This window comes from Netta rufina, assembly GCF_964035555.1.
Source record: "Netta rufina genome assembly, chromosome: 3".
Lineage (NCBI taxonomy): Eukaryota > Metazoa > Chordata > Aves > Anseriformes > Anatidae > Netta > Netta rufina.
The window spans coordinates 18,218,175-18,241,303 of NC_140125.1; the positions used below are offsets into that span (position 1 = coordinate 18,218,175).

Sequence of the window (23,129 nt, forward strand, 5' to 3'; positions counted from 1 at the left end):
TCAGGAGTGCATTTTAGTAAGCAAATCATAACCTTTTATTCCCTATTACCCGACGCCTAATCACCTCCCCTGTTTCCTCATTGGCTGAGTACTACAGGTTCACAAGCTACTCGACGCTCCTCTATACCATATATGTACAATTTTTCTTTTTTTCAACCCTTTAATTTCTCCTTTCTTATGTTTTGAGAACTTGTGATCTTTGTTTTACTGTTCTCACACTGTTCATGCTGTTTTTCTCAAGCTGCTACCTTATTTTGGAACAGTGAGGCCTTCTACTGTCCACTTATCTACTTAGCATTTCTCCTTATTATGACTACACAACTATCTTGGAATACAGAAAAGTAGTTCTCTACAGCAAAAACACAACTTAGTTTCTCACATGGCCAAAAACACTCAATGATGTTTGCATTCTCTATCTGCCTGATACAGAGTCCTATTTAAGACCACTTGGTGTGGCAGAGACGGTGTTCAAGAGGCATTCATCTGGCAGGAGCTTCCTTGGTGACAGAGACCCCCAAAGCAGCACGTGTCTGTGTGTGCAGTCTGTCTCAGGTGCTACGTTTGAGCAGCCTTTTGAGGAAGCATGCAAAGGGCAAAGTGTTTGTCATGCTAAGTTGAAGCCCCCAAAGGATTACTGTAAGCAGGATGTGTAGGTGCAGGTCATGGTCTGGGGAAAGCTCAAAGACCCAGTTCAGGAAGGTGACTTCCAGAGCCACAGGGGCCATCTTTAGGGACAGCAGAGGCAAATGAATTTGGTCTTTCCCACAGGATTATCTCCAAGGATACATCTCTTTAATTATTACAATTTATGAATTAGTTTATTAAGAGCATGTATGGTGTGCTGCTGTCTCTTTGCAGCTAGGCCACTCTTAGGATTGTACCTTGGTACCTTTGCCATTGCATGGGCTCATTGAAGAGAAACCCGCTGTGTGAAGTGCAGCATGAGTAGAGGCAGATGGGCTTTATTGCAGCAGAATTACTTAGGTTTGTCATTATAAAACTGAGTTCAAATGCATTAACATTCTGTGAGCCCAGGAGATACATTTTTATGATAGCAAAATTGCAAATTAAGGGGTTTTATTTTTTCAGTAAGTTGTTTTTAAAGAATGAGAATTATAGCTATGATTAGGGACATGTTTAAACGTTTGTAAATTGTTTTCAAACTACCTGCTCCTGCCTGGGAAATGTGAAGTAATATGCAGTTGTACATACACCTGCTCTGCTATTGCTGCACTTTTCTGAGTCCACTGAGTTCTGATTTACACATTACTGTTTCTTATTGCCTTCATCTGATCTAGATGCTAGACTGGATCCTGGAGGAAGAGCATTGCAGCACCCTTTGCAGTTCCTATTGACATCAGGGGAACTTGGACTGGCTTTTAGAACTGGGTTCTCCAAGGGATTTGGACATCTGATTGCTACTGTGTGCAATTATGTCCAGTGTCTCATTACTCCTGAGATCCTTGAAAACCTTCTCCTTGGCCTCAGAGGGATGTAAGGTACATGCCTTGATTTCTACCAATGGCCCCATTCGTTGCAGTGCATAGATCCCCACATAGTGACATGACTCAACCACAGGGACCCTCCAGCTTGTGTCTAAACTCCATAAAAATCCCTAAACTCATCTGACTCATCAAGCCCAGTTTACAACAGTGTTCACAGCCTGGCTATTGAACTGTGTCTCACTGGAGAGCTCATGAGAAGGGGCGGACTTATGCTTCCCTCATATTCAGAAGCCAAAGTGTTTTTCATGCATGAAAAGCAAGTTCCAAATCCCTAGACTTCTGCCTACTATTACTATCTGAGCAGTCATCACCCATGTGCATGAATACATGAGTCAAGAGGACACAGGAGATTTGAAACTAGTTTTCCACAGTCCCTCCTTCTCTTTCTTTAGTTTTCTCATGGAAATGTTAAGCTTGCAAGGCTTGAGCAACGATCTCCTTTCCTTTGTTATGTATGATTCTACTCACAATTCCCCAGGGCAGCTTGTTTCTTTTATGAAATAAACCCGAAACATGCACTAAGTGCACCAAGTGCGATTTCTCCTGGTATTTCTTCACAAACAAAGGGGATACTTTCAATATGCAGATATAGGCTGAAGCACAAGAAATCAGAAGGAAACTGAAGGAACAGAGTAAGAAAAGGAAAGCACACTGCACTAGATTGCACTTTCTTTTCAGGAAACTTGGGAGTCTTGATTTTTTTTTTCCAGGTTTTATTTTTGGGCAGCAAAAAAGTTAACTTAGGAGCTGAAAGTTCATCTTTCCTTATTCACGCTTTTTTGCACCATCCCCCAGAGCAGCAGCAGTGATCCCTGCTGGCTCAAACCCAGTCATCTCAGTTGCCTGATGAGCAGCTGTACAGGCAGCACAAGCTGTAACTCAGCTCCGGCACCCCCAATATTGGGCTTTTGCTATTTAAGCCTGAGAAGAGTGTTCACAAGCAGCAGAAAGTTGCAGAACTTCTCCGTGAGCCAGCCACAAATGAGAGAAATGATTGCACAGGCATGAACTGCTCAGACCTCCAGCAAGAAGGGAAGAGATAATATGTTCACCTGATCCAAGTACTAATATCTTGCAGATAAAAATTAAAATTTAAGTGGAAACTAACAAGACCATGACTATGAATTCTCTCTTTCTGATGGAGCTCAGGACAGAACATTTACAAGGAATAGTTTCTTGTGAAACCAGTAGTGTTTAACATGCCATTGCCTTTCCTTCTTGGGGTTTGTCTTACCAACTTTCAAACCCAGTTTCAAGTCACACTGACACATCATCAGATTGCCACTGTTTTCTTCCCATCTGAAAACACACTTCATGTTTTGTGAAAAAAATAAATAGATTGCCTTTTATTTCCTTGATATGTAAATGATGTCCTTCAAACAATATAAAAGTTCAGTGGAACAATCTCATTGATCTCCATCACAGATAGCAGTTTAGGAGGGACATGGCTGCAGTTTATGAAATTCTGGTTTGCCTGTCTCCCCTCTGGAGGAAATCTTTCATAAGTAACTGCTGCTAACAGCAAGAATTGCAAATGCACTTTAGGCAGTAGTTGGAATAAAGCAGCAAAACCAAAAATGGAAAGATAGTCTGTTATAACTGGTATTTTTGCCTCTTTGATGAGTACATGCTAATTGATAGCCCAATTGTCATCTCCATTTGCAGCCAAAATTATTACTGGAAATAATTCTTTTTTTTTTTTTTTTTTTTTTTTTTGTCTTTTTCTAACTTCTTCACTTGAAAAAATAGTCAGTGCCTAATTATTCCAATGAATGTTCAGCACTGATTCAAACAAATTCATACTTGGTGTGATGCTGATTGCTAAGCAAATCTATGGATATGGCTTCTGCTCTAATTGGAGTACTAATGTGCCTTCTCAAACTAACATACATTTTCAATGTTGTATTTAAATGACACAAGAAATGTTATGTCACGGAGTAAGTTCAGTTAGGGCACATAAATATTAGATTCAGATGAAACAGCTAGTGAGGTGTGCTTCGGGCATTGTACAACCAATACGCAAATTCTTTTTTTTTTTTTTTTTTTTTTAATGAGTTCTTCCATTCTGAGCTCACAATCTGCTTTTGTGCCTAGTCACAATAGTAAAACAGAAGCACGACATCGTCTGTGGGAAACGGATGGCCAGTTCCCCTGAGGTCTGACTCACAGGATATGCATATTAATGTATGCACAGTAAGTGAGTGGTTCATTATGCCTTATAAGCGTCTTGTGTAGTGATGGCACAGAGGTAAGGCTGCTTCAGTTTACACACCCTCAGTCAGCACAGAGTCCAATAAAGATGCATGCCTTGTTTTTTTTCCTCTCTTTTTGTTTAGTAATAGTTAACATCTACCCCTTAATTAGAATATACCTTTAAGCAACAATTTCCCTAAGGATTATATACCCATAATGTAAAACCCAAGGTCATTGGATTTATCCTTCCAGGGGAAAGGACAGATAGCGTGCTTACGGATACCACTTATAGCAGAGCACCCAGTACTGGTGATTTAGCACAGGAAAAAAAAAAAATACAGACTTCTATCAAAGAACAGCAAGTGTACCTTTAGCAAGGGACATTGCCACCTGTTGATCCCCTTTTACTTCCTTGAGATGTTCACACCTATCATAAAACCACAGAGAAGATCACAGCCCAAAGTAGCTCTTGGTGCATCACAGGCTCATCTACCTCATCTGGAACATTAAGAGACATATTTTGTGAGCAGCAGAGGGAAGGGAGAGGGGCCGCACATTTACATTCACTCCGCGCTTCATCCAGGAGGAGATCGTTGTAGTGGTTGGATTTCAGGAAGACAATGGCCAAACCTACTGCGGAAAAAGCAGCTGTGCTGCTCTGCTACATGGATGAGCAATGTTCTAGGTATAGTGCAGGTGCTAGCTTCCATGCCTAAAGTCCCCATCAGTCCCAAGACTCATGTCACTCCCTGGCACGTGCCAGCCAGCTCCCAAGCACAAGGAAGCACTGGGTATGAGGAAGTCAGTGGATTTTAAATAGTGTAGCACTGTAGTCCAAGTCTTTTCAGGATTAGACCCTCCAGCAGCTGATGCTTTGTCAAACCATTTAAGAAACAGATTATTACAAATAAGATGTTCCTATAATCCCTTTGTATTTCATAGACTGTAAGATTACTTTTCAAAGGCAGCAAGTCAATTCAAAATAAATGCCTTTATAACAATACACAATCACTGATAATTCTGACTGTGCAATTCAAACAGCAAGTATTTTCTCGGTGGCTGTCATTTTCTAATTTTTGTATTAGGACATCTGTTTTACTCCTTGCAAGTAAAATATATCCAGCCATGAGCAAAAATTCAGCTCTCATTTCATTGTAAAAACCTCAATATCTAAAAGCACAACACCTGAAAAATATTTCGGGCTTCTTTGTGTGTGTGCAGATAACATTTATTTACAAAAATAGAAGATGCTGTACCTTTACTTACACAGATACATGATTTTTTAGCTTACTGGAATTCTGCCTTGTACACTTTCTGCAAAATTCGTAGTTGCAAATTTCAAGGCAGTTCAAAAGGACTTGAGCGATAAAAGAATATATCTGCTCCAAGGTATCCCGTTTATTTATTTATTTATTTTTTTAAAGGGACACAGCTTGGTAGGTATCTCTAACTGAACTGGTATTATCATCTCCTATTGTGAATGTCAGAAGAATTTTTCTTCTTCTGTTAATTCCATTGTTTTTTGTGTTTGGTATTTGCTTATTGCTGTGCTTCAGTGTGCATTGTGAAAGGAATGACCCATACTCTTTCCTAGGTGGTATCACTTTCCCCTTTGCATTAATTGCAGACATACTTAGGAGAAACATTGAAATTAGACACTTTTCTGAACACTTTTGTTTAAAAAAATGTTTTATAAATTCTAGATTATGAGTATAAATTATTTGTAATGGTTGAAATTAGCAGACTGGATATTTTTCCTACCAATAGAAACTTGACATTAACTCAGTGAATGATGCTCAAGGTACAGTTTTATATAAAAAGTTATTCCTATTTTATCCAGTTTATCCAATTTGTGTAAAAATTTTAACCGAGAGTAAGACAGATGTAAATCCCATTTGGAAATTGCTCTATTCCACACACTCCTGCTTATGAACAGAATTTCTAAAGGGATTAAAACTGAGCATACCAGATTACTGCAAACATGATTGCATTTACAAGCTCTCAAAACTTGAATACTTCACCTGTGTGGCAACTACGAAATAAGGGCATACTAATGTAATTCTAATTCAGGCAAATAAACAGAGATAATGGAATTTCACTTTCTGCTGGCCATTTTTATCAAAAAGACCATTGGTAAAAAGCTGCTGTGTCGAGGGTGGTTTACTGACTCGGTGTATACATGTGCTGTGTTGTTTGGTGCTGCTGAGAGTGAGAAAGGCAGCTTGTTCAAGGCCAGCATACGCAAAGTAACTCAGAAGAATGAACCTTTCAATGTTAATGCTTTCCATTATTTCAGGGGGGAAAAAATTATGCTGATTAGAGGAATATTTTATTTGAATTGTCTGCATAAGGAAGTAGAGAAAGGCCAAAATAAAGTTTACATGACTGGTATTGAGCCACTCCTGAGGGGCACAGCAAAGCCCTGCATGTGCCTCACACATTCCCAATGGTTTCTGGCTGTCCTTGAACTTGGCTGTTCCTGAAAATTGAGGGTTTGGGGCACAGGTGTAGTTATTGACTCGCTTTACACTGGAAAAGCAGCTGCGCTGTGATCTTAATTTGCCAGTTAAATGGATTGGATAATTTCTTTAGGCTTCCTGTATGATGACAGCATGTATAAATATTACAAAATGAATCAATTGCCCAGGCTGGTTATTTTCACTAAGAGATCTCTAACAGTAAAAAGGGAAGAAACATCATCTAACAATTATGTTACAGCAAGTGGCAGCAGTCCCCTCTAGCCAAGCCTTCCTCAGCATGGGCTTCATGCAAAGCTGGCCTTCAGCTGCCATGCTGGTTCTGTCAGACCTGATTGCCCAAACACGTGCAGGTAGCCCTTGATGGTCATGGTTTTGCCAAAAAAAGCTATCAAAATAAAACAAAATAATAATAAAAAAGCATCTAAAGAAAAGCCAAATAATAAATCACGATGAAACAATAATGATGATCCATACAGAAGCTGCTGTTGGTAGCAGCCATAGATGCTTTCCTAATACTGAAGGAAATTTGGGTTTAGGAGAGCAGAAACTGGATTTTTAGGGTGCTGGACATTGCCCTGCAAACAGCTACAGCAGCACGAATGGTGAACAAGCTTTTGCAGATGTTTCTGCACTGTTAGGGAAGGTTCTCATCTATACCAAAATCAGAGGATGACAGCAAATTGTACACAAGCATGTGCTTTTTACAAGAAACCTGTCACAGGTAATAGCAATATTAGCTGTGGCAGGTCCAGGTGTGCATCAGTCTCTGTTGCCAGACAGACAAAACCCTGAAAACCTCCCCTTTTGTTACATTCCTCCTCCACAAGCTGTTCACTCACTTTTAGCAAAATTCACCTGTCAGGAACTCCCACTCGTGTGGGTTTGGTGATGACAGCAATCTTAGAAAATGCTTTGTGCACTGCAAGACTTTCACCTCCAGGACCTCAGATTCAAATAACTTTCTACTTCCAAAAGTGACAGAATTGGTAACTTAAAAGAGTGGAAATTCCCTTTAGGGTTGGGAAGGGTGGTACCCAGAGCCTTCTGGGCTACCCTGGGAGTCCGGTCCTCCCGTGGGTACTGCTGCGTCTTGTTTTTTTTTCACATTGTGAGAAATGAACAAAGATGCTCCTTCACCTGCTGACTTCACTCATCTTATTCCTAAAGAGTTGAATGATGAGGAGATTACATAAATGAAAGAGCTGGGGGGTTCTAGGAAGCAAATGCTGTTCTCCGTTTTCTGCTCTCCAAGTGCACTTGCCTGAATTTGGAGTAACTTCATTGAATTCCAGGTAGCAGCCAGCCTAATTAACCTTACACAGTTACTTTCAGATGTATGCTAGGAGTCAAAAGAAACTATATTAATTTTACAGCACAATTTCCGTTGTGTTTACTGAGTCAAGAGCTGAAATAAAGGAAATATAAATTCCTGTAAACCATTGACTAGAAAGTAGAGATATTTGTAATCTTTGAGACGATGCTTCCTAGCAAAACAATAAGCTGAAATAAACTTCAAAACTGAAATCTATTTAAGCAAGTGACATTTTAAAAAATATTTTGTTCTGGGTTGAGAGGAACTTTCCCTTCAGCACATCCAATAATTGCGAGTGCTTTTAACTAACCCATCCGATTTTTGATGTCAGCCCATGATTTTTCTAGTGTAAGATCTTTGAATGTAGAGGACTAAAAGCCATATACGAAGCTAATTGAACTCAAATCTACTTGTGTGTTATATACAGCTTGCAAACAAAATTGAGTGGACGTTTTTGGCTCCGCACCCCTTCATTCACACAAGCAGGGTTACAGCGCTGGGCAGCGCAGAGGGCTGGTGGTCAGCAGCATCACCGAGTGGTGCAAAGGCACTGTCTGGGGGTGCACAGCGAGTGAGAACCCCAAAGAACCTGCTCACCATGCTCACTGAACATGCCTCTGTGGTTTTAATGCTGTGCTGCACAGCCAGTTAAAATTGCTGTACCTCTGGTAGGGTAGCAGGTTGGAGATGGCACTTGGATTGTTGCCTTTAACCTCTTACAAAGACTCTTGAAATAAAAAAGAGAAAATGCTGCCTGGAAGATGTGTGTGAGTATTATTCTCTTTGGAGCCAGCGCTGCTGTTGTTGCTTTTGATTGCATTCGATTTTCTTTCTCAGAGAAAAGTTTCTTCATGTGTGAAGCATGCTCAGTCACCAGCATATGGTTCGGTAGAGCTCGGGGGGGTGACTGTTGTGACATGCTTATAATGCACATGGCTACCATCTAGTAAAGATGGCAGCAAACCCATTCTTCGCTTTGCAGGAACACAGAAAGCAGATGGAAACTGTTTGCTCTGTAAACAGCTATAAGTAACTCCTGCTCTATCTCCCCGGTTTTCGTTCAGATCAATAGGATCCTTCTGTCCAAGGTATTAAGATAAATCCAGGAAATTTTGGTATTGATTAAAGAGAGACATTTAAAAAAAATCAATCATGCTGCAGGCAGAGAAATATTACTGCCTTGAATGTGGAGGCTTGTTAATCTTGCTAGATAGGATGGAACCAAAGTACAAACTCTTATGGTTCACAGCCCCAGCTCCTGGTTCACAGTCCCACGCTTCTCTCACCTACCTCTATACCTAATTAAAATAACCCCCAACAAGAGCTGGTGCTTGGCACAGGCTCTTCAAGGCACCTGCTCCTGCTGCATCCCAGCCAGACACACAACCTGCAGGCACTGATTTGACAGCTCCTGCTTGCCAAAACGCACAAAAAATATATATATTTCCTTGTCGGGAATGGGAAAGAATGGAGAGGGGAAGCCACCAAAAGTTGTGCTGGGCAATATGACAAGAGGGAGAGGGCTGCTGCTGGCTGCTTGGTGTTGAATTCACCACTGCTAGGTATCATCAGACACCGATGCTGTGAGTACCAGTTCCCCTGGCATTTGTAAAGGGTTGGAGAAGTTAATAACCTCAGAAACATTCAATTTCCTCCCAATTAAAACCATAAAATCCTCCATCACAGAATATGGGAGAAAAAAAGCTACTCATCTGATAGAAATTCATATTTACAGAAAATAGCATGAAGGTTGGTGCTTGCATAGTGAGACAGTTACTGCTGATTTATTAGACCTTGTACAGTGTAATGTGGGGCTTTAATGGTATTTTACATTTTTCAGTGGTTCCAGTCACCCAGCTGCAAACCTTGGTGGCTTAAGATGACTGCTGTTGCATTTTCCTGTGTTTGAATGTCCTTCTCCTTCTATCACTGGTGGACATCTGATCATGCACTGAGAAACACACTGTCCCATACTTTGCATGTCTATACCCAAGTCGTAACGTGCATTTTGTGTGACTGTTACCTTTATATAGGAAGATTACATGAAGGTTAAAATCCAGCTCACTCTAGTTGTGTAACCACTGATTTTGGTAGAAAATTAGGCTATTGAAATGAGCATAAGTCAAAAGCCTTCACCTGGAATGTCTTTTAAATTAGTGCTATAGAAACAACCACAGGCTTTGTATTTTGTATTTGCCTCTTTGCTTTCATGGGGTTTAATCAGTCTCACACAAACACACAATGTATGTTGACACCAAGAAGGATGATTTCCTGAGTGCTTCAGCCCCAGAGCAATAGCAAATGATAAGGAATACTTTCTATTTCGGCACATTTAAAGAAATAGGAGAGCCAGTCCCCTTGTCTCCCCCCAGTAGTTGCTGATGCTGCAGGTGGATGCATGTTGTGCAAAGTTTGACACCCGTGTGCTAATCGCCACCTCAGTGTCAATTAGTTTTGCAAAATACCACATTTACAACTTATTTGGTGGAGGAAATTATATTGACCTTATGCTGCCAGCAAACTAGAGAAAGGAATAACAAAAAGAAAAGAACAGTAGTAAATGACATGCTTGTGTTTACTCTGCTAAGAGTAGACATCTAAAGGCGTCTCTTTGCTTTCAGTGGCAATCACTTCCCCATCCTTGGGAGAACACAGGAGGAGTGATTCTGAGACACTCAGAAAGGCCCTTTCAGTAGGAAATAAGCGGGAATTTGATAGTAGGTGTCTTTCAGATGATGAATTTTGGCTAAATGGAAGCGTCCAGGAAAGGAAAAATGTTTAGCCTAATATGCTACAGAATAATTTTGACATGCCAGAGAGAACAAACCCAGGAGCACTTCTCAGGAAAGGAGCATGGGGGGATCACTTTGCCTTTTCCACACTTCTGGGCTCTCCCCAGCTTACTCCCACATTGGCCATACAAGTTCTGAAGTCTTCTCCTCCAACCCCAGCTCTGAAAGGAGCTGCAGTCACCTGTGTCTCCTTACACTGCCTGGGTTTACAGTGTTCTCCCTCATGCGAGATCAAACTGATTCCTCTGAATTATACAGAGGAATACACACTCACTCCTGAAATCACTGCAAATCAGGTAAAACCCATCAGCAATTATACAGGATCAAGCCAATACTGGAAAAGATTGTTCATACCCATATAACGAGGCTCAATCTTTGCCCTTGGCTCTTAGTGACTGCAAGTGACATCTTGATTTTTTATCAAACTTTATATTTTTCCTCCATCTCCCAAAATGTAGTTATAATTAAACAACCTCTCATGAGCATCAGCTGTGCTATTAGAGAAGAAATTAAACATTTCTAAGTAAATCTAATAGATGATGGGAAATTTTAACACAGCCATGAGATCTGTGAGATCATTTAAACAGAAATTACCTTATATTAGAAATGGCAGTTACAGGCTGTATCCCCAGCACTTTAGAGGAAATAGAGGGGAAAAAAAAAAAAAAAAGTGAAGAATTTCTTCATTATTTCTAATCTCAACCTACCCTCTTTTAGTTTAAAGCCATTCCCCCTTGTCCTATTGCCACAACCCCTGACAAAAAGTCCTCTCCAGCTTTCCTGTAGGCTCCCTTAAGGTACCGGAAGGCCTCTGTAAGGTATCCCTGGGGCCTTCTCTTCTCCAGGCAGAAAACAACCAACTCCCTCAGCCTGTCTTCATGGGAGAGATGCTTTAGCACTCTAATCATCCTCATGACCCTCCTCTGGACTTGTTTTAAGACATGTCCATGTCTTGTGCTCGGGGCCCCAGAGCTGAATGCAGTACTCCAGGAGGGGAGCAGAGCAGAGGAGAAGAATCACCTCTGACCTGCTGGCCACACTTCGTGCAGTCAGAACAGAGTTGGTTTTCTGGACTGCAAGCACACATTGTTTGCTCATGTCGAGCTCCTTATCAACCAACACCTCCAAGTCCTTCTCCTCAGGGCTGGTCTCAATCCACTCTTCACCAAGACAGTTTGGCTCAAAATCATAGAATATTCTAAATTGGACTGGGACCCACAAGGATCATCAAGTTCAACTTCTGACTTCACACAGGACCACCCCAAAATCAGACCATATGTCTGAGAGTGTTGTCCAAACACTTCTTGAATTCCAGCAGGCTTGATACCATGCCCATTTCCCTGGTGAGCCAAAGAGCTTTTTGGGCTCTAGCAGCCAAAGACAGGTTCCTGGCTGCCCTTTAAGCCAAGCTGAATAAATCCATAGCAACTCCAATGGAGGAGACTTGGGAGACATTTTCTAAAAACATAGTTTGATTAAAGGATTTTAAAGAAATTGTCTTTGCCCCCCCCAAAAAAAAAAAAAAGGCAAGGAGAAATGGTGCCATGCCAGAACCTCTTGTTCAGAGTGATGCTGCTGCTCCCAGCAGCTCTCTGCCTGTCAGCCCCTTGGCTCAGCACTGGTCATGGAGGCATCAGTCTGGCTTTCAGCCACACTTTGCTTTCCACCGTGCTGGCTGACTTCCCGGTGTCTAACAGTGTCTGCCTCAGGAGCAGAAATACAGCTTGTGGCAGTAAGGGCAGGAGTGTCACTGCTGGTACCCACTGCTGGTAAACCAAGGATGCTGTGGGCTGGGCAAAGGATTCCCAGTGCTGGAGTCCCAGGCAGCACTAGCAGTGCCCCATGTTGCCAGGAGATGAGTCCACAGCACTATTCAGCACTGTCAGTCATCTCTGCTCTAAATTTTTTCCAAACCCCAGAAATTACAGCTGGGCATTATTAGCCTCAGCCCTATACCCTTCAGTATCTTTCTAGCACCCCATTGATGATCAATATATCACATCTCCTGCCCTGGAAGTGTGGCTTCCCAGAACAAGCTCTAGCTGCCAGACAATTCAAGTCTCCAAGCTCTCTTCTGCTGCAGTTAGGCAGCACAGCCCACAGGGCTACATGACAGGGTGGGTGCCCTCGTGGGGACCTGCCCCTGCTGTTCAGCAAATTCTGTCATTAAAATCCACCCCACAGGTGGATGGGCACTCCACCTGCAGAGAGAATAGCTTCAGGGGGAAGCCAAAGGCTGGTCTCCTTCCAAAGCCATCCACAAACACCACAAAATCAACAACGATGTCCATTCAGAATCTTCCACTTCTCTAATATGAGGCGGGTAAAGAGCAACATCTGAATAAATATCTTCTCCAGAAACTACTTTTGTCCCCTCAGGCCATTTTAAAATAAGAACTGCTAGCTTTGGGGATATACTGAAGGAGACACTTGTTGTGTCTCTGAGGCTGATTTCTGACAAGCCTTTGAAGCTTCTTTGAGCAGTGCTGGGTTTACCCCCACCACCACTCTCTCAGCCTGCCATACAGACCATCAATAAATACCCATCACCACCTGCCTGCTCACAGGTACATTTTTAATGAAGCCTGATAGGAGGGTGCAGAATGGAGGGAAAAAATATTTTCAAAAAGCTGTATTTAGAAAAATGAACGTAATACATTTTTATTTGTATTACCCCCACCCCCCTTTTTCCCTTCCTCTCCCCTTTGATTCCTGTTTATACCAACTCAACAGCGCAAAACCCAGATATTTGCTGCTGGCTGTCTGGAAGCCAGGTGGATTCACAGCTGTGCTAGAGCTGAGGTCTCCTTTGCCAAGGACAATATCTACTTTTTGCACTATTTCTATTTTTACAGAGCTCATCACTCTGGGACCTAATCAGTGCCCAAGCAATTGGAAAATGGGATCTGCTGTTAGCTGGCAGCCCAGAGCCAGAAGAGAAAGCCAAGCTGGAGAACAGTGACGCTGGTCAGCAAAAAACATGGCCAGCATTGGCAAAGCCTCTGGCTGGCCAGCTCTGCTGCAATAGGGTCTCCTGGGCATAGAGCACAGCGTGGGCAGAAAAAAAAATAATCATATCCACCACCCCCCAAAAGCAATACAGTTCATCACAGTATTATTTGGAGGTTCATGCCCAGTGCACCAGGCCAACAAGCACACAGAGTTGGAATCCACAAAGACAGCAAATATTGTCTTACCCAACCTTCCCCCCACCTTGTATTGAGTCTTTGCACTAACATACCTTGTAGGCCTCCTGGTGGCGTTCTAGCTGCTTCCTTAGCTGCTAAGCCAGCTTTTCTGCTCCCTATTTTTGTGCCGTGATCACCTTTTTGGTGGGCCTAACAACGCATTACTGCTACACCTTTGCACCTTTGCAGTGCCTCAGCGCTTTGTAGTTAAACTGCAACATTTCTGGGCTGTGCTCAATTGGTCCTCCAGCTGTTGTCAATAGCCCTTGTTCCCACCAGGTGGCTCCATGGGCATGTAACACTCCAAAGGCATGTTTGTAAACATTGAGGGCCTTCCCTTCTGCTAATCCCAAGGCGCTAGTCAAGGCAATTAATTCAGCTGTTTGTGCTGAGGTGTTATGGGGTAGTGGCTTTGCTTCTACAGTGTCCCAAGGGGTCACAAATACCACCAAAGGTAGTCCCAGAGCCAGTTTTCTAGCCCCCCGGACTAGGAGTACAGTCGCTGCTACTGCCCTCTGGGAAGACGGTCGTCCCTTACTCGTCTCCTTTAGCAGTTTGGAAAAGTAGACCACGGGTCTTTTCCAGCTTCCCAACACTGTGGTCATCACCCTGGCCGCCACCCCTCTTCATTCATGCACAATTGGAAATTCATTTCAGTGCATAGCATAGTATGGTCTTCCCACAACCCACACTCAGTCTGGCTTCTCAGGTCCCAATACGATGCTATAAAAGCACTAACATACATCAACTCATAACATTTTCCTTCCCACAGGCAAAATAACATTCACTGCAATATAGTATTACAATTGAAGGATTCATTTTCTGGCCATTGTTCCCCACCATCCAGTTTGTATTGAGGCCACTCCTGCTTACGATGTTGCCTAATTTTACCCTTTGTCCTATAATCACCACCAAATTTAGACCAATTTTTAAGGATGCATCCAAGAGGGGAGGAAGGGAGGATCCTGGACTGACTGCTTCCCATGTTCCCTGCAGCAGCTGCTCGTGCTCAGCTTTGACTTTAACCCACCGATCAGGTCAGGTAGCTCACGGGGCCATACCCTATTCTTGCCAAACCACAGTGCCTACATGTGAGGCTGACAATCCACACTCCAAAAACCCACAGGAAGATATAAATTGTACTCACCAGGCTGGTGACGTTCCCCTTGACCCCCAGACGTTCGGTGGATTCCTCAGAGCAATGCGCCATTTGCCACTTGCTGGCCCTGGGCTTTTGGAGGGCATAGGCCAGACCCTGATAAAATCACAAGTGCATGCTCAGTCTCTGGTGTGCTCTCCTCCAACAATGATCTCCCGTGCTTCTGCTAGCTCAGGGCTGCCAGTCCCCCTGTTTTCTACAAAGTTTCCTTGTTTCATCAGCTTAGGACTACAACAGGCCATGGGTGTGGAAGAACCAGCTCCTGCAGGCCTGGGGAAGCAAATATGAAAGCAGTAGGTTTCTGTGTGTTGTGCAGGGCCTAGAGCTAGCCTGTCCTACTTGCACAACACATCTCAAAGGAGCACCACAGCCCCGGGACATGGACAGTCATTCATCTCCACATAACCAGGCGTTCAGTTGTATGACTGCTACAAAATGTTGCGTGCTCTGACTCTGGGAAAAGCTACAAGAGATGGTCAATGGATCACCCACTTGTTGGAGCACCTGCTGTGGTATTTGCTGCTGGCTTATGGTGTGGAGGCGGTAGAATTCATTATAGCTGAATAGGAGATCAATACACAACTTAATTAAGACAGATGGTTGCAGGTTCTCCTCATCTCTTCGGAGATATTAGGAGTGCCATACCTGGAGCTTTCTATTGCTCTCTGTCCTCTTTAGTTGTATTGCCACATTTACACTAAATTACAACGAGGAATTTGTTTAAGAAGTTAAAGGGCTCTGTAGTTATTCATGCTTTTTATTTAATTACTTTTTTCTTTTTCTTAATTAACCAAGTTCTTGTCTAATGGATTGAGCAAGAGCAAGGCAAGAGGAAATAGCAGTTCCCACAAAGCCTTCATTACTGCAGCTGGTGCTGTGAGTGATTTCTGTGTGCTCACAGCAGTTCAATGTCATGCAATGCTGAGTGTGAAGGCTGAAATTAAGTGACTTTAAGTGAAATTAACTGACTACCTCACATTCCCTGAGAGCAACATGTTTTGCTTGTACATGCAGTATAGGCTGAAGCTTCAGAGTAGCCCTGGTGTGGACATGTTGTGTTCTCCCATATGTGCAGTCCCACAGACAGATCCAAACCCACAGGCACGTCCAAATCTCCAGCGGGCTGAAGATGAGCTCCGTGCAGAGCTGCGTACAAGGACAGTACCACGTGCTGGTTCAAATGCTGTACAAAGGCTGTGGGCAGAGTGCTGCAAGAATATAAATTTATTTAAAGAACAAAAGCAGAAACTGTTTTTCCCTGAAATAACAGTTGCACCAGCTAGTCCTGGTTTCCTCTGGCTTAATGGGTAAATTCTGGATGTATTTATTTATGGCCAAAGCCCTCCCTGAGGGGAGGCTGGCCCAGATGCCAGTGGATCAGCAGCTCTGGGCTTCATACCAAGCACCCCTCCCACAAACACCTTCCTCTCCTAGAAGAAGAAATCCTTCCAAAGAGCACATTTTTAGCCATCATCTGCAAATGTCAGATTAGTGTACTGGTTACTGTATTCCCCAAAAACTTTTGTGCACATAAAACATCTTTAAGCAGCTTGGCACCTCACCTGATTTCTTTTGACAGGGGAAGAAGGAAAAGAAAGGTGATAAGAAGTTCATCCCACAGTATGTATGGGAGGGGGATTAAGGTCCTGTATGGCTTTACTCTTTCTCATATAGGCAGAATAAATAAGCTTCTGGTCACTGACTATTCAGTTTTCACTGCATTGCTGGAATTCCTTAGAAATCAGTAAAACTAAACTTTACAATGCTAACGGGTGAGATATTCACAAGCTTCCAAGGTTTTCCTGAGAGAAAATAACACTTTTACCTACAGACAATAAATTTAAGAGAGAGAGAGATTAAACCATGGAGAACTACCAAGAATAGAATAATGTAGAGCCATGGGCCAAATCATCAGCCACTCTAATCTCAGTGAAAAAAAAAAAAAATTACTTCATGAAGATCCTCCAATTCACACCAGATAAGCACTTCTCTTACAAGAGAGATTACTGAGAGATAATCCTGTGTCTCTCAAAGATAATAGCACTGCCATTTTTTCATAGGCAATGGTGCACCATAACACACATTTCATTCCCATTCTCATGAAATCCAGTCCCTGCAGTGCAGAAAGCAGCGGTTCTGCAAGATTTCCTTTTCACAAATCAATTTAATTCTTGTGAGAGAGCGAAAGAAAAAAAAAAAAAAAAAGCTATTAAAATGCTACTACAAGTAAAACTGTAACTTAGAAGCCTAGGATAAGACTCAAATCTGTTACAGCCAATTTAGCTCTGCTTTGCTGAGCGATGGCAGGTCAGAGAGAGCCTGGGGCTATGCAGGAGCTGCAGGGTCCTGTCTGCCCAGCACTTTTGGGACCGGGAGCATGGGGGGGGGGGGACTGCTTAATCAGTGTCTGCTTAATAAGTGACAGCCATCTTCTGTGGAAGCCTCAAAGAGGTATATTCAGCCTTGGTGGCTTTGTTTAAATCAAAGGTAATAAGAACACTGTGTCAGTGGCCACAGGCCCAGCTCATAGCATTTTCAAGAGGTCTCATGGAGTATGGAGAACCAGTGGTAGAGACCAAAAGAGGCAACACCATGGAGCCAGCACATCTGGAGCTACGCTCTGAGAAAGGGCAAGAAGAGTATGCATGAAGGGTGGGAAGGAGGTGAAACCAGGGGCTTCATTTTCTTGTCAGAAGGATGGAGTGAGTAACAGGACACCTGCTGCAACCACCTCCCAAACCCTCTCACCCTCCCCAACAGATCCGTTTAACAGCTGGCGCGGTAGCAGACTGTCTTTCCCCCTGGTAGAGCTGAGATGCTCCCACACACCCTGTGTGTGCACCTGGGGGTCTACAAGAAGCTGGAAGGGGACAGAACCAGGACAACTGACCCAAACTGGCCCAAAGGACATTCTGTACCATATGACACAATGTGGGACAACAAAAACTGGGAGGATTGGCTGGGGGAGGGAGGGGAACCACTGCTTGGGGACAGGCTGGGCATCAGTCAGTAGGTGGTAAGCAAGTGCATTGTGCATCACTTGTTTTTATATAGTTATTATTTTCCCTTCCATTTCTATCTTATTAAACTCCCTTTAATCTCAACCCACGAGTTTTTACTTTTTTTCATTCCCATTCTCTCCCCCACCCCTGCGTTCCTATGTTTACATAGCACACAGGCACAAAGTAGGCATGCAGTTTTTAAATGTTATTTATTGCTATTAATATGTAAGTTAATTGTTACATTGCATCACAGTATCCCTGAAGAGATTGATAAATGCCACAGAAAAATGAAGATACAAGATATGACCCGCTACAAGCAAGAAGAGAGTGTGAGCTTGAAAGAACTGTTAATGCCCATGGTGAAAACAGGAGCAATGCAGGGGAAATGTTCGCCTAAGCACAGGATATTTACCCTCAGATTTTCTCTCCACTTGTTTTCAGGTTTCCAGCCATCCCTACATAGACAGCATGATTACATCCTTATGGAAATGGCCACATACATCCACCAGCTCAACCCAGGTGCCACGGCATCTTTTGCCATGATAGTAAAAAAAGCAGATACAAACAAGGCTTTTTAGCAAATAGACAGCAAAGAGAGACAAGTTCTACCTGCAAGGGTCACAGGTATCTCATGTGGAAATGAAAATACCTCTCCCATTGTCTTTTCTGGTCTCAGGTTATTATGACCACTTCTTTTCCTTGTTCCCAGGCCAGCTAGATGCAGTCCTTCGATACATGACCTGACACTGCTTCAGATGCAAAGCAGCATCTGCTCCCTCTTGTTGGTTTTATTCAAACAAACCTGCCACACTGAAGAATAGCAAGGCTACTTTTCATAAGGTTCTGTAGCCATAGAAATCTCCCAGCTTATGTACCATAGTTGTATGTTTTGTATATTTGAAAACTCATTACATGCCATGAAAAACAGTTCGAACTGTCATCCTCATCATGTATCAAATCAGAAAATATCTGCACACAATCCTAGACCTCAGCTGAGCTGCAAAGGCAGCATCTCCTCCAGTAGAACGAGCTCCCACACAGGCTTCACTAAATCTGAAGGAATTAGGCCCCTAGCATGTCCAGTTGCTTACATTTATCAACCCAGAACAGCTGTGTAAACTAAATTCATGCCAGAGCTAGTAAGCACAAACTTAGGCTCACAAAGCCTAGGCAATGAGAAGACCTGTTCCCTGTGAGCAGATGAAAGCAGAGGCTGAACTGCAGGTATCTGAAGGTCTCTCAGGCTTGAGATTCTTCTCAAGCCTGTTTTAGTGCATCTGTCAGTGGGAAAGGACTCATCTTGGTGTTTTCTTGCAATTTCTGCTTCCAAAATTACCTTGGTTCCAATAGAGGAAAGGGATACAGAGCCATTTATCAACTACGTTATTATTTGCAATAAGCTTGCACAGCTGTAAGTAGGAATTGATGTACGGCAGAGCTGAGTCCCAGTACTGCTAGGCTGCTACCTCTAGATTTGTTAGCTTGGTCCCCAAGTCCTCCAGACATAACTGGAGCAGGCTGACCACCAGCCAAGAGGTGAGCCCAGCCTTTTTTCCTCATCCTGGCTACCTCGTATTCCTGCAAACAAGTAGGTTGCTCCATCTCCTGATCACTGAAAGGTGGGTGGGAAAGCAATCAAAAGAAATAAATTCCTTCAGTGTTTGATCACGTGTGCTCTTTTCTTTCATCCCACCTAATGCAATTTCCTTCATAAAGAGCCTTCAAGATGAACAGTAACTGAATAGAGACCGCACCTGTAATAAAAATTCACTGCCAAGCTTTCTCAAGGGAGCAAGCAAAGAAAAACTTGCATCTTTATTCCAGGCTGACAGTGAAGCAGCCTCACTGCTTCTCAAAAGCTGTATTATTTTGTTATGAAGTTTCTATGTCTCTGCATTCTTGGCACAGCTCTGTAATAACAAGAATAGTTAGTTCTGGAATTGCTCCTCATAGGTGTTTCTGGAAGAAAAGTTAAATTGGAATTAGCAAAAATAGCCATCTTCCGTTCGCATGAAATCACACTACCTGCAACCCAGTTTGCAAGCCACAGCGACATATGGAGACTACTGCTCCTGATCATCTTTTGCTTATATCTGGCAGCCTCAGTACATTCAGGAATGGGGGATGGGGAAGCACCATGTAGCAGCAAGATTGGTTGAAAGGATGAGTTTTAAAATCCCAGTAACTTGCAGCTTTCTTCCTTGTCAGTGTTGAAGAACACAAGGTGGGAGCAAACTACCTGAATTCTCTTTGCTCAGATGCAGAAGTCTCTTTTTGTGGCACAGAGGTGAAGGTGTCACCTGAAGCTGGTCCTGTCAGGGTACCCCATCCCTCCCCTGTAACACAGGAGCATTGCTTTCACCCCTGGGGAGGGGAGAATCTGGGGCCACATAAGCAGCTCTATCAGCCTCCAACTCCCATACAAAAACAAGGGCATCATTTCCTGAGCATACTGCAGACATGAGGTGCTGATGCATCACAATCAGTATGGAAAAAAATGGACACTTAAAAAGAATAAATCCAGTAGGCATTGACTTTCCTGCACATTTCTCTGTGATGAACACCTTAGCCAAGGGCATTGTAGACACTTAACAGGGTCAAAGGGAAAACAAGAAGTTCCTGGAAGACAAAACCACTGCCTACTATGCCTGTTTCCCTCATCAGGGACAGGAACTGACATCTCTCATCAGACCAAGGACACCTCAGTATACCTTGGAAGACATTGTAAGTACCAGCCATCCAACCAGTTCCTCACAGTGATCACTTACTGTCCTGACTGCCCATTTCTAGCAACAGTTCAAGCACTTCGATCTAATGTAAACAAAGCATCATTGCAGTACTTCATGCTCTAAATTGACTCTCACGGTATATTATATGTATTACTCTGTTTTGGGATTGCTTGTGCTTGAACCAATTGCACATAAAAAAAAAAAACAAAAAAAAAAAAAAAACAAAAAACAGCTACATAGGTAGGTCCATATCTGAAATAAAAGCAAAATTGGAACTATCAGAAATAGCCATCCTCATGCTCACACGAAATCACACTACCTGTAACCCAGTTTGCAAACCATTTGTCATCACTTAACAGATTTTTCCATTCACACTTTCCAGACACAGCTACTGAATACACTTATCAGCTGTGCTTTCTGTAAATACTTTATTTTTGCTTTTGAGAGAATGCTTTCTGATTTAAAGACCAAAAAGGTGTTATGCAGAATGTGAACCGCTCACAAACCATCCTTTATTCTGTTGAGAAGTGGATCTCTTTTCCAAGTTCTTGTCTAACCACAAATGCTATTCAACAGCAAGCTGACCACCACCACTCATTTATGTCAAATGTTAGAATGCTGAAATGCAGACTACTGCAACAGACTAATCCTTTGTGCAGTTATAGCACAGCTTTAACAGCAACATTATTGCCCCCAGCATACAAACCACTGATGTAATCTCTGCTACAGAAAACAAACAAACAAACAAGAATTTTCATGACATCTTTGGCATAACTTTATTCCTATCTCAATGCAATGAACACCTTTTCCCATTAATCTGTCAATATGGGTAGTTTTAAATATAGGTAAAGCATTCTAGAGCTACAATTTAAAATGCTAAATATCCAGAATATAAACCTGTATCAGAATGCTTTCAAAATGTCTCAGTGTGAGTAGTAGATTAAAATAAATACATAAATGAATCAATGCATACTTTCTTCATAAACAGACTTGACAAACTAAGACCAACTCAGAAGTTCCAGTTAAACTATAACTTCACCTCAGCCTTTGCTTACGTTACAAAATTATCCAAAAAATGCAAGTTACCACCACTCGACCATGAAGAATAAGCCTGTAGTATATTTGACTCAAGTATTACCTGCCCACACATTAAAACAAAAAGAATTCTCTTCCAAAGCTCCACACAGGTACACCCACAAAAATTTTAAGACATATCACTTAGGATGCTTTTTATAATAGAACACTAAAAGAGCATTACTAAAACTTCACTGAATTAACGTAATCGCACCATATAAAAAAAAAAAAAGATTTTGTGTATGGGCCATTGCTTTTCAAGGCTGTGGTAGTTGTATGCTATCTGAAGTGTTATGCTTTCTGTATTTTCTATTCTTCTGGTAAAGCCTTACCTGTTTTGTTTGTACAGTCAATAATTCTCTCACTATGAAAAAAGCCTTTTATCGAAAACTTCTACAAGAACACAAATGATCACAACTAAAGCAGGAATCTAGCACAATGGGTGCCTATTTATTTATTTTATTTTTTACAAAAAAATACAATCCAAGAGAAAAAGCCTACACAAATCAGTATGAAATATCAAAGTTCAAAAACTACACGACAAGAAAGTAAGAGTTCTTGAAATGTAAGGAAAAAAATCTTCAAGCACTTCAAGAGCTGCATCCTATTCTCACATCTTTCATGATGTAACTTTTGTTCGGGAAATGATTTCATTCACAAAACTGTTGTTCTTTGCCAACACATCAGTTCTCAGCTGCTTCAGCTTGATTTTGATGTCTTCTTCTGACATATCTGTCAGGGGCAATGCTTTCACTTGACTAAGAAAATCCTGAATGATCTTTTCACCTTCCTAAAATGGAGTGAGGGGAAGACAGAGGAAAAGAAAACAGAATATTTAGATTATTTCCAGAAGCTCTTTTCCAAATTATACCATAAATACAAAGTATTATTCAGCACCAGAAACTTTTTGCAGGAAAAAATTTTTGGACTTGCTTTGTGGTCCTGACACCAGAACAATACGTAGTTATACTGATATCAGGAGTTCTGTCCCAAACACAAGCTGATCAGCAGAAACAATGGTTGCCATTGAGAGCTCCTACAGGTATTCCACATTTAATTCCAGTACACAACCACAGTAGGAGAGGTTTGCAAGCTAGAGAGGCTGTATTATCCAAACTAGTTACTTTTTGGGAGAACTGTAAATCCAAATCAATGTTTCCATATGCAAAAGCAAAGAACAAATTGTTACCAAGCAACTGGAGAGTGGCTCTCAGCACTGAGAACAGATGATAATTAAGTTTTATGCATATGCTTTTACACAAACAGGCGAAGTGGAAATTCTAAACAATTTGAAATGAATAACAAGAACAAACATTTTAATGAATTGTGTTCAGGATTCCTGTATCAGAAACAATTTGCCCAGAACACAGATTTCTGCCTAGTCCTCTGCATTTTCTACATTAGCTACTCTGCCACAAAGCATTCATACTTTCATTTCAATATTTAGGAGTAATGTAGTGTCCATTCAGTGAGGAATTCTCCAAAGCACTTGGAAATATAATAGTACAATTGTGTCTCTAAATATGTTAATGAAGGTAGACAAATTGCCTGGACAAGAAATCTAATGCTATGCCATTCTATTGCCTAGAGAGTTTTCAATATATTATGTATTACTGAATTATCAAAGAATAAAACATGACACTGTATTTGTCAGAAGTGTTTGCCTTGTCAATTTAATTTACAACAAATTAACAT

The 23,129-nt window shown here is 42.0% G+C and overlaps 1 protein-coding gene across 1 annotated transcript in view; it reads right to left on the minus strand.

Annotated features, from left to right (window-relative positions):
• Window positions 1-21,332: 21,332 nt before the first annotated feature.
• Window positions 21,333-23,129, minus strand: part of MSH2 (mutS homolog 2) — a 34,131-nt gene continuing 32,334 nt past the window's right edge. The window contains exon 16 of the mRNA XM_084283428.1: window positions 21,333-22,224. Within this exon, the coding sequence (XP_084139554.1) occupies window positions 22,054-22,224 (171 nt within the window). The 3' untranslated portion in view covers window positions 21,333-22,053. The remainder of the gene's footprint in view (window positions 22,225-23,129) is intronic.